This window comes from Cherax quadricarinatus, chromosome 1, assembly GCF_038502225.1.
Source record: "Cherax quadricarinatus isolate ZL_2023a chromosome 1, ASM3850222v1, whole genome shotgun sequence".
Taxonomy (NCBI): Eukaryota; Metazoa; Arthropoda; class Malacostraca; order Decapoda; family Parastacidae; genus Cherax; species Cherax quadricarinatus.
In genome coordinates this window covers 76,225,905-76,238,304 of record NC_091292.1, presented here as the reverse complement: position 1 = coordinate 76,238,304, position 12,400 = coordinate 76,225,905, and the positions used below count along the sequence as shown (strand labels likewise).

The 12,400-nt window shown below is 40.0% G+C and overlaps 1 protein-coding gene across 7 annotated transcripts in view; it reads right to left on the bottom strand.

Annotated features, from left to right (window-relative positions):
• nuf (rab11 family-interacting protein nuf) overlaps positions 1-12,400 on the bottom strand; it is an 820,792-nt gene that overhangs the window by 39,311 nt on the left and 769,081 nt on the right. For all 7 annotated transcript variants that reach the window (XM_070082903.1, XM_070082913.1, XM_070082918.1 and 4 more), the window contains one exon: positions 4,806-4,936. In XM_070082903.1, the coding sequence (XP_069939004.1) occupies positions 4,806-4,936 (131 nt within the window). The remainder of the gene's footprint in view (positions 1-4,805; positions 4,937-12,400) is intronic.

Sequence of the window (12,400 nt, the reverse complement as noted above, 5' to 3'; positions counted from 1 at the left end):
TGAGTTAAACAAGTTAAGAAAGCCTAGGGAAAGTATGGATTTGTCAGTTAAAAACAGAGTAGGGGAGTTAGTAGATGGGGAGATGGAGGTATTAGGTAGATGGCGAGAAAATTTTGAGGAACTTTTAAATGTTAAGGAAGAAACAGAGGCAGTAATTTCATGCACTGGTCAGGGAGGTATAACATCTTTTAGGAGTGAAGAAGAGCAGAATGTAACTGTGGGGGAGGTACGTGAGGCATTACATAAAATGAAAGGGGGTAAAGCAGCTGGAACTGATGGGATCATGACAGAAATGTTAAAAGCAGGGGGGATATAGTGTTGGAGTGGTTGGTACTTTTGTTCAATAAATGTATGAAAGAGGGGAAGGTACCTAGGGATTGGTGGAGAGCATGTATAGTCCCTTTATATAAAGGGAAAGGGGACAAAAGAGACTGTAAAAAGAGTTTTTATGAGGATAGTGAGGCACAGGTTAGGGTGTGTAGAAGAGAGGGAGACTACTTCCCGGTAAAAGTAGGTCTTAGACAGGGATGTGTAATGTCACCATGGTTGTTTAATATATTTATAGATGGGGTTGTAAAGGAAGTAAATGCTAGGGTGTTTGGGAGAGGAGTGGGATTAAATTTTGGGGAATCAATTTCAAAATGGGAATTGACACAGTTACTTTTTGCTGATGATACTGTGCTTATGGGAGATTCTAAAGAAAAATTGCAAAGGTTAGTGGATGAGTTTGGAAATGTGTGTAAAGGTAGAAAGTTGAAAGTGAACATAGAAAAGAGTAAGGTGATGAGGGTGTCAAATGGTTTAGATAAAGAAAAATTGGATATCAAATTGGGGAGGAGGAGTATGGAAGAAGTGAATGTTTTCAGATACTTGGGAGTTGACGTGTCGGCGGATGGATTTATGAAGGATGAGGTTAATCATAGAATTGATAAGGGAAAAAAGGTGAGTGGTGCGTTGAGGTATATGTGGAGTCAAAAAACGTTATCTATGGAGGCAAAGAAGGGAATGTATGAAAGTATAGTAGTACCAACACTCTTATATGGGTGTGAAGCTTGGGTGGTAAATGCAGCAGCGAGGAGACGGTTGGAGGCAGTGGAGATGTCCTGTTTAAGGGCAATGTGTGGTGTAAATATTATGCAGAAAATTCGGAGTGTGGAAATTAGGAAAAGGTGTGGAGTTAATAAGAGTATTAGTCAGAGGGCAGAAGAGGGGTTGTTGAGGTGGTTTGGTCATTTAGAGAGAATGGATCAAAGTAGAATGACATGGAAAGCATATAAATCTATAGGGGAAGGAAGGCGGGGTAGGGGTCATCCTTGAAAGGGTTGGAGAGAGGGGGTAAAGGAGGTTTTGTGGGCAAGGGGCTTGGACTTCCAGCAAGCGTGCGTGAGCGTGTTAGATAGGAGTGAATGGAGACGAATGGTACTTCGGACCTGACGATCTGTTGGAGTGTGAGCAGGGTAATATTTAGTGAAGGGATTCAGGGAAACCGGTTATTTTCATATAGTCGGACTTAAGTCCTGGAAATGGGAAGTACAATGCCTGCACTTTAAAGGAGGGGTTTGGGATATTGGCAGTTTGGAGGGATATGTTGTGTATCTTTATATGTGTATGCTTGTAAACTGTTGTATTCTGAGCACCTCTGCAAAAACAGTGATAATGTGTGAGTGTGGTGAAAGTGTTGAATGATGATGAAAGTATTTTCTTTTTGGGGATTTTCTTTCTTTTTTGGGTCACCCTGCCTCGGTGGGAGGCAGCCGACTTGTTGAAGAAAAAAAAAAAAAAGTTATTATTATTACGTAGTATTGGCGTCATGAGTAGAGAGAGACTTAGTGATTTTAATGTGTACCTGCACACCAGCACAGTGTGTAAGTATATTTAGGTACAGGTACACAAGTATAATTATCAGAGTACATATAAAATATGCAATAACTTTAAAACACTTGAAATTTTGGAAAATTTCCTGACATAATAGATGTGGTCACGGAGAATGTAAACAAACTGGGTGTGGGGTGCTGTATTTGAAAGACCGCTTGCCGTATAGCAAATTTTGGTCATAATTTGACATTGCCGTATTAGCGGAACGCCGTAAAGTGGGGCCCTACTGTACTATATGGATTTTATAAAATGAACACAAAAAGTAACCAAAGAAAAAATATATAAAATTTAGCCATTCTTCCTCTGACTGGGTCCATTTTCCCTAACTTGTGGTATGACACTTACGAATGAGCCACAGGATTTTCTTCAAAATAGTGTCATTCAATTTACCATGCTCAAATCTTTTTTTTTTTGTTTGATTTATATTATGAAAGTCAACATAAGCCAGATAATGATATTTAATGACACTGAAAAGATCAAGCAAAACTATTTTTTTTTTAATACACTGAGGCAAGGTGACCCAAAAAAGAAGAAACACTTTTGCCATCATTGTCTTGCCAGAGGTGAGCCAATACTACAATACAAACTCCAAATATTCCCACCTCTCCAGAGTGCAGGCACTGTACTTCCCACATTCAGGACTTAAGTCTGGCTAACTAGTTTCCCAGTCAGCCAGACTAGAGTTCTGGAATTTGAGACGAGAAGTTTGGATCCAACAAATTTGGTTGTTAAATAGAGGAAGTTTCTAAATGTTGTTCTGGTTAGACTAAAATTCCACTGAGCAAACTTTTGTTAAGCAAGGGATGATTATAATGGATTACTAATCTTTTGATATCCTACTTTATTCTGTACTTTTTTTGTTCCACTTCCCCATGGAGAATTATAAAAATACCTTTATCAAATATTTGAAGCACTAAAAAATTTTACAAATAAAATTAATGAAAACCATGTAGTGCTAATCAAATCACAGAATAGGTGGGGCTCAAATCCATGGCAGGCAAATCCCATTTTTTGCAATCGTGTTATTACAATTTCCTGAGTCATGTAGTACAGCAGGGCCCCACTTATACAGCAGGTTAGCTTCTAGGCTACTGCCAGGAAGCAGACATTGCCGGAAAGCAGAATGCCATCTTTTCCACTTATAAATGCAAGATAACAAATTTATACAAACAAATATAGTTAGCAATAGAACTAGGCATTAAAAGCAATAAAAAGTAAAATACACACAGTACACTCATTACTTACATTAAAATATTTGTAGTCTTAATGTAGGCTGAGAGGAGTAAACGAGGTAAAAATGAATGAGAGAGAGAGAATGAGAGAAAATGAGAGAGAATATGAGAGAGAGAATGAGTAAATGAGAGAGACGCGGAGTATGTAAACAAGCAGACAAACGCATCTGGTTATGGTTCACACACATTCATACAAACACCTTACATTGTGTACAAGTTGTCTTCACGTTGGTACAGTAGAATAAATAAAGAGCAACACTCCCGTTCTCATGTAAACCATATTTAGAAGAACTGATGCTCTGAGTGAAGGCATACAAAAGGAACAATTTTCTAGTTACCCCCAGTAATACTATTGTGTACAAATTTTCTTTGGTGATGAATTAGAGAAAGCATTCTTTCCAACACTCCGCCAAGACTGGAAAAACATCTCATATTTACGTTAATTTATTCTACTGTGGGGTGTATTTATCGTGTTTATATGTTACATAGCATGTTTATTATATAATTTGGAAAAAATATAATTTATGGATCAATAAAAAGGCTTATATTAATGTAATATATGACATTTAATGCACATCAGAGTGATTATTACTGCATATCATTATTAATATGGCATCCTCAAGACAAATAACACACTCTTAGTGATTTTAATATGTATCTGCATGCCAGCACTGTGTATGTTTATTTAGATATAGGTACACATAAGTATAATTATCAGAGTATATATAAAACATGAAAACTTTAAAACACATGAAATTTTGGAAAGTTTCCAGACATAATGGAGAGACGCATTGCTCACTGAGAATGTAAACAAACCTGGTGGGTGCAGTGACTATTAGAAAGTCAGGTGGGGGGAGCCATATAGTGAGTTTCGGTCATAATTTGAAATGTCCATATTAGCGGAACGCCATAAGGCGAAACGTCTTACAGCATTCCCTACTGGGGAACCTACTGTACTGTAATGCATATTTTTCTTTCTTTTAATTCTTATTGTTGAGCTAAGTACAAAACAGGTAAATTAGTCTCATTTCTGAAAAAGCTTTAAATTATTTTAATTATTTTTTTTACCTCTTCATTAACTCCCCCACCCCCAAAAAAAAAAAAAATCACAGAATGAGAGGGCATCAGTAATGCTGATAAAAATGAAACCTTTAGCAGCAATTAAACTGCATGATGAGTGGACCCCAAACCCATAGTAGGGAAGTCCTCACCCTCCCATCCCAGGCCAGTGCACCTCAGTTTTAATAAATGAGGAATTGTGGAAGCATGAAACTATTTAGCTCTTAATTTATCACACCAAGTAATTAGCAGAGTCTGTACAAAAACATTCAGTAAAAAATACAAATTTAGCAAATAAAGCCTATCTAAAGCAGAAAGAAGACACCACAGAGTAATAAATTTGTATGATTAGAAAACCACTGAACATTACCCATTACAACAGTAATTATTCTTTCACAGAAATAAGACAGATGCACCCACTAATTATACTAAGAAGACATGAAAAATATTCAGAAAAAGAAAACATTTTTCTATTACAAATTTTCAAATATTCATTTTAAAATTTGGCAGCAGGCTACCAGTCCTTTGTCCGATTGTCCACGTCAAAAATTGTTTGAGTATGAAATAAACGAGTAATTAAAAGCAATGAATAAGCATCAATTTTTATCTACCAAAACAACTTTATTGTGGATTACTTACCTCCTCATTTGTCATAGCTTCAAACTCTGCAGCCAAGGAGTTGTTATTTGTGGCAGTTACTAGTGTGCGTCCCTCTTCCAGTCGTGATGTCAACAACTGGGCTTGAAGATCCTCAACTTGCTCTACCAGATCTGAGCATAAACAACAATACATAAGCTGTGTGTTTCCAATGCTTCCAACAGAATTGCAGAATATATTTATAATTACACACACAACCCACAAACTTATGACGACGTTTTGGTCCAATTTAGACTGTTAACTAGGCACACAGAAGCATGAAAGGAAGGGAGCCAAATTAAATAAAAAAAAACGCACAATACCGTTACTGGAACAATACACAAATAACCCGCACAAAAAAGAGAGAAGCTTCCTGGTGTCTACTCTATTTCTTGCTCCTCCTGTCCTCTTCAATACTTCAGAGAAACTGGTCGATCTCTTTCTGACAGACTTAGGGAGCACAAAAATAGTGTTAGGCTTTTTTCTGTCACGTCATAGATCATAGCCATCCTATTGACTGGTCTTCTGCTAAAACTGTCTTCCCTACTTCCAACTCGAACAGTCGCCGTCTAGTTGAATCCTCTCTAATACACAACTTTCCTTGTATGAATCTTAGCCCTGGCTTCGTCTCTGTAGATGCCTTCCTCTCCCACTACATTGTAAAATGCTCCAAACTTCAGAACACCCGTGACTTAACCCGGCTCCTCATTTTTTCTTTTTTCTTTTCTTCTTCTTCTCCCTCTTCCCCTTTCCTCTTTCCTTTTTCTCCTCTGGGTTGTCTTTCTCTCTTCTGTCTCATGCTTCTGTTCCTTCTTCATTTATTTCACCACTTCCCCTTTCACGCACCTCTGTGCGCTTGCTCTCCCTCTGTGGGCACCTAACTCTCTTGCAGTGCTCCCCTTCCTTTGTATTTGACTGGCTCGTCCTCCTTATTCCACACTTCTACCACTACCACTACTACTACCTCTTCTACTACTACTACTGATGAAATTAAGACAAATGTGTGGCATCTGGTTGTCTTTGTTGTGGACGTTTCGCCATCCAGTGGCTCGCTGGATGGCGAAACGTCTACGATAGGGATGCCCGGGTGTTGTACATGCGTCTTAATTTCATCTTGTCGGTATTATATACCATTCTTGTACTACTACTACTACCACCACCACCTCTTCCTGCCTATATATAGCCGTCCTGCTCCACTTCTGGTTAGTGTGACTTTGTAAATGGTCCAAGTCGGACCGAAACGTCGTCGTAAGCTTCTCTTTTATGTGCGGGTTATTTGTGTATCGAGCCAAATTATATACTAGAACGGGGGTGAGGGGATGGGAGTAGTGTAACGAGAGCAGTGGCTGTTGTGGCAGTGGATGGGTGGGTGGTAGAAAAAGTAATGCAACAGTAGTAGAGGTGGCAATAAGAAGGTGGTAGTGGTAGTGAAAAAAGTGTGAGAGGGTGGAGACTTAGCAGAGAGATAATAGTAGTAGAAATAAGAGGTAGTTTAAGAACAAGAGAAAAAATGATCAATGCAGGAAAGCTAATGGCCCATGAGGGTAAGACCAAATCCTAACAGGACAAAACCCACCTAGGCAGAAGATAGGAAAGACAAGGAAACAAGAATAGGTTAATGAAGGAGGCAAGAAGGATCAGGTCAAATCACGAGTGTTCTGAAGTTTGGAGCATTTGACAGTGTAATGAGAAAAGAAGGCATCCACAGAGACAAAGCAAAGTTGTATATAATGGATGCTTCAACAAGATGCCATTGGTAAAGACTGGAAGGAGGGTAGACAGTTCTGACAGGAGACCAGTTAATAGGATGACCATGATCACTGACATGACAGAAAAGAGCATTACTTGTTCAACTTTTGGACGAAGACCTACTTCGACTAGTGGATGGTACCACTATGACCTCACCTCCTCCTGCTTCACCTCACCTCACTACAGTACATAAGCCATGTCTACGGCCCTATGCTGTACATTCTACAAGATTGATGGACTGAACACATCGACTCCAGGCTGAGGGACTGATTACCTCAAATTCCTCCTCTGCTTACGCCTTTCTTCTTTGTATTGGACTGATGAAGCCACTGTGTGGCGAAACGTTTCCTGAATAAAGATTCCCATATGTTGCATATGTGTCTCAATCTTCAACTTGTCGGTTTTTCAAACCATTCATCACATGTGTCTCAATCTTCATTAAAATGGTATAAAATACCGACAGGCATTTTATACCATGGACTATGGAACAATACTCTTCTCTAGACTGAGGGACTGACCACCTCAAAACCTCAAGGGTGATGGACTGATTACATCGTCTTCAAGTCTCTTCTGCTTCTATCAACTTTTCTGTACTCGACTGAAGAAGCCTACTGTGTAGGCGAAACGTTTCGAAATAAAAATACCTAACTGTTGCATATGTGTCTTACCTAACAACATTACTAGAGTCGGCAAGGCTACTAAATGATCCTCTGCCATAACTGAGTACCCTTCTTCTAGCCTTCACACATGAAATATTCCTTATACACAACTTTCCTAATATGAATCTTAGTACTGGCTTTGTTTCTGCAGATGCCTTCCTTGCTCATTACAGAGTCAAATGCTCCAAACTTCAGAACACTCATGACTTGACCTGATCTTTATTTCCTCTCCTAACCTCTTGTCCTTTCCTATCTTGTACCTAGGTGGGTTCTGTCCAATGAGGTTTTGTCCTACTGGAATTTCGTCCTACCCACATTGGCCATTAGCTCTCCTGCTGTGCTCCTGTTTTCTCTTGGTCTTAGACTACCTCTATTATTTCTACTACTACTCTCTCTTCATTAAGTCTCCAACTTCTTTCTCTTTTTTCATTACTACTCTAATATTATTCCCTCCTCTTGTTACACTACTCCCATCCCTGCCACCCCCCCATATATATTTTCTGGGTCCCTTCTCTTCACACTTCTGTGTGATTAGTCAATTGTCCAAGTCAGACTGAAATGTCATCAAAAGTTGCAGTCTCCTATGTGTGGACTATTTGTGCACTGTTCCAATCACAGTATTGTATCTTTTTTTTTTATTATCACACTGGCCGATTCCCACCAAGGCAGGGTGGCCCGAAAAAGAAAAACTTTCACCATCATTCACTCCATCACTGTCTTGCCAGAAGGGTGCTTTACACTACAGTTTTTAAACTGCAACATTAACACCCCTCCTTCAGAGTGCAGGCACTGTACTTCCCATCTCCAGGACTCAAGTCCGGCCTGCCGGTTTCCCTGAACCCCTTCATAAATGTTACTTTGCTCACACTCCAACAGCACGTCAAGTATTAAAAACCATTTGTCTCCATTCACTCCTATCAAACACGCTCACGCATGCCCGCTGGAAGTCCAAGCCCCTCGCACACAAAACCTCCTTTACCCCCTCCCTCCAACCTTTCCTAGGCCGACCCCTACCCCGCCTTCCTTCCACTACAGACTGATACACTCTTGAAGTCACTCTGTTTTGCTCCATTCTCTCTACATGTCCGAACCACCTCAAAAAACCTTCCTCAGCCCTCTGGACAAGTTTTGGTAATCCAGCACCTCCTCCTAACTTCCAAACTACGAATTCTCTGCATTATATTCACACCACACATTGCCCTCAGACATGACATCTCCACTGCCTCCAGCCTTCTCCTCGCTGCAACATTCATCACCCATGCTTCACACCCATATAAGAGCATTGGTAAAACTATACTCTCATACATTCCCCTCTTTGCCTCCAAGGACAAAGTTCTTTGTCTCCACAGACTCCTAAGTGCACCACTCACCCTTTTCCCCTCATCAATTCTATGATTCACCTCATCTTTCATAGACCCATCCGCTGACACGTCCACTCCCAAATATCTGAATACATTCACCTCCTCCATTCTCTCTCCCTCCAATCTGATATCCAATCTTTCATCACCTAATCTTTTTGTTATCCTCATAACCTTACTCTTTCCTGTATTCACTTTTAATTTTCTTCTTTTGCACACCCTACCACCCTATTTTATATTAATCATTATTACCCCCACTTCCCAGTGTAGTAAGCTGGGGAGGAGCTCTTGGTTGCATCTGATAGGGCAAACAGGAGAGCAAAGTAGCAGATGTTGCAAATGTAAGGAATAGCAATAAAGAGGTTTTATATTAAGTGAGGCTCAGGTTAGGGTATGTAAGAAGGAGTGGGTGTTATTATCCAGTGAAAATTAGCCTTAGGCAGGGATGTGTGATGTCACCATGCCTGTAACATATTTATAGTTGGGGTTATTAAACTAGTGAACATCAGGATGTTGGGAAGAGGTGTGGGATTAAAAGACAACAAAACTGATACAGTTGCTTTCTGCTGATGACACGGTTCTTTCAGGAGATTCTGAAGAGAAGTGGCAAAGGTAGATGAATTTGGGAGGGTATGTAAAAGGAGGTTTTGTGGGTAAGGGGCTTGGACTTCCAGCAAGCGTGCGTGAGCGTGTTAGATAGGAGTGAATGGAGACGAATGGTACTTGGGACCTGACGATCTGTTGGAGTGTGAGCAGGGTAATATTTAGTGAAGGGATTCAGGGAAACCGGTTATTTTCATATAGTCGGACTTGAGTCCTGGAAATGGGAAGTACAATGCCTGCACTTTAAAGGAGTGGTTTGGGATATTGGCAGTTTGGAGGGATATGTTGTGTATCTTTATACGTATATGCTTCTAAGCTGTTGTATTCTGGGCACCTCTGCAAAAGCAGTGATAATGTGTGAGTGTGGTGAAAGTGTTGAATGATGATGAAAGTATTTTCTTTTTGGGGATTTTCTTTCTTTTTTGGGTCACCCTGCCTCGGTGGGAGACGGCCGACTTGTTGAGAAAAAAAAAAAAAAAAAAAAAAATGTAAAAGTAGGAAATAAAATATGAACATAGGAAAGAGCAAGGTAATTGGAGTAACAAAAAATATAGATAATGATAGACTGGCTATTAGACTGGAGGTAATATGAAGGAAGTACATGTTTTTCAATATATGAGAGTGGACTTTTCAGCAGATGGATCTATGAAAGATAAGGTGAACCACAGAACCAGTGGTGGGCACAGCTAACCAAAAAGTTAAGCTTCGCTAACCACTAATCCGCTAACTAAAAAACTAGCTTCGCTTATGCTAAACAGCTGAAAAAATTAGCGGAAGCTAATGCTAAATGTTAACCAATAACTATCATATTAATTCAGATTCAGTTAAGTTTTTTTGGTCTTTTACTTGCAAGACTTTCAGAACAAACCTGGAGAGCTTCCTAATAAGATGTAGAATGCCAACGTCATATGACGATCAAGCGCTACTAGTGCGAAAATAGTGATTGTTCAATTTTGTGATGTAACGTGAGCGACTGGCAAGGACACACTCGTCGCTGTACCAAAGCCCCATAGCACCCAGACTGAGTTGGCCCATTTGACTGTTTTCTTCATTAGTTCCAGTTACTCATTGTATTCGTTCATTTTATTCTGTTTCTGTTCATGTTTACAGTTAACTTAATTAAGATTTTGAACCCAGTAAACCACAAACAAGTAGCTGAAAATTGTGCTTAAAGTTGAAACCTTGAGGCCGACTTGTCACTGCACCAGCAATACAGCAACACAAATAGTTAAATGAATAAATGAAATCAAAGATCCCCTTAAATCCAACATACACCATTTACTGCACAAAATGCATAGCATTAGTATTATGCCAAGATCAGATGATGGCTGGGCTGATTACTACTCTGGCTGGGCCTTCTCCATCACTTGGATGTGATGCTGGTTACCCTTCATGAGTTGTTCCTGCTAGTGGCTCTGCCACAAGAAGACTGCCCGTGTTTTCCGCAGGAAGATCCGGCCTTGATTCTCTCCTCAAACTTGATGGCATTGCTGGGTGTTTCCTCTTAACATGCGACTTCAATGGAAATAAACCACATAAAATATGAACATAACGGAAAAATAAACACATAAGCAGTATAATGTGATCCTTTATTGACAATGTTTCGCCCACACAGTGAGCTTTATCAAGTGACTTGATAAAGCCCACCGTGTGGGCGAAACACTGTCAATAAAGGATCACATTATATTATGCGTTTATTTTTCCATGCGACTTCAAGTTGTAGAGGCTCACTGCCTATCCCTTGATGATGGTCTCCTTGGGCTGACCGGCACATGCCATACAGGAAGAACAAAATATTGGCATTCTTTGTATCCCTTGAGGACAAAAGTCATCCAGGTGGGGCCACGGTTACACTACAGCTTTAAGTGGTTATGCTACAGCTTTATACATCATTAGTAAGACCTCACCTAGATTATGCAGCTCAGTTCTGGTCTCCATATTACATAATGGATATAAATTAGTTAGAAAACATTCAGTGTAGAATGACTAAACTAATACATAGCATTAGAAATCTTCTGTATGAAGAAAGATTGAAGTCTCTTAAATTACATTCACTTGTAAGATGAAGAATGAGGGGAGACATGATCTAAGTGTACAAATGGAGGATGGGTATTAACAAAGGGGATATAAATAAGGTTTTGATGACATCCCTCCAAGAGAGAACCCACAATAATGAATTCAAATTAGACAAGTTTGGTTTGGAAATAGAGTAGTTGATCAGTGGAACAGTCCACTTAGTAGGGTTATCGAAGCTAAAACCTTGGGTAGTTTCAAATTTAGATTGGAAAAGTGCACAAGTTCTAGGTAATAGGTTAGTAGACAGCAACCACCCAGGGAGGTACTACCATTCTGCCAAGTGAGTGTAAAACAAAAGCCTGCAATTTTTTTACATGATGGTAGGATTGCTGGTGTCTTTTTCCCATCTCATAAACATTCAAGATTTCAGGTACATCTTCCTACTTCTACTTACACTTAGGTGACACTACACATGCATATACAAGCATATATATATACACACCCCTCTGGGTTTTCTATTTTCTTACTAGTTCTTGTTCTTGTTCATTTCCTCTCATCTCCATGGGGAATTGGAACAAAATTCTTCCTCCGTAAGCCATGTATGTCATAAGAGGCAACTAAAATGCCAGGAGCAAGGGGCTAGTAACCCCTTCTCTTGTATACATAACTAAATGTATAAGGAGAAACTCTCGTTTTTCCTTTTGGGCCACCCCGCCTCGGTGGGGTGCAGTCGGTGTGTTGAATGAAAGAAAGAAGAAATGCACGAGTGAGGGGTTGGATTTGAGTGGGCCTTGCACATGAGTAAATAGAATTATCAAAGCTTAATGCTTGGGTAGCCTTTATTTTGTTAGTGGGTTGGATTTGTGAAGGACTTGCCTAGTATGGGTCAACAGGCTTACTACAGTGTTCCTCCTCTTATGTTCTTACAGGTTCTGAGACTCCTGGTCCTCACCCTGAGCACCCTCTGCTTCAACCACAGATACTGCAGACTTCTCAACAACACCCTCAGGCAGAACAAACGTCTCCCCTGTTCATAACGATAAGCGACTACACACCTCGGTGATTGCTGACACTAACACTATCACAATGCTGCTCAGATACTGCTACTGCTGCGTTGACAAGTCACGTTTACACAGTCAGGCAATAGTGTGCCTGACTGACTGTTGGAGAAACGCCCACAAGAGACAGGAACAAACACGTGTTCCATCGAAAA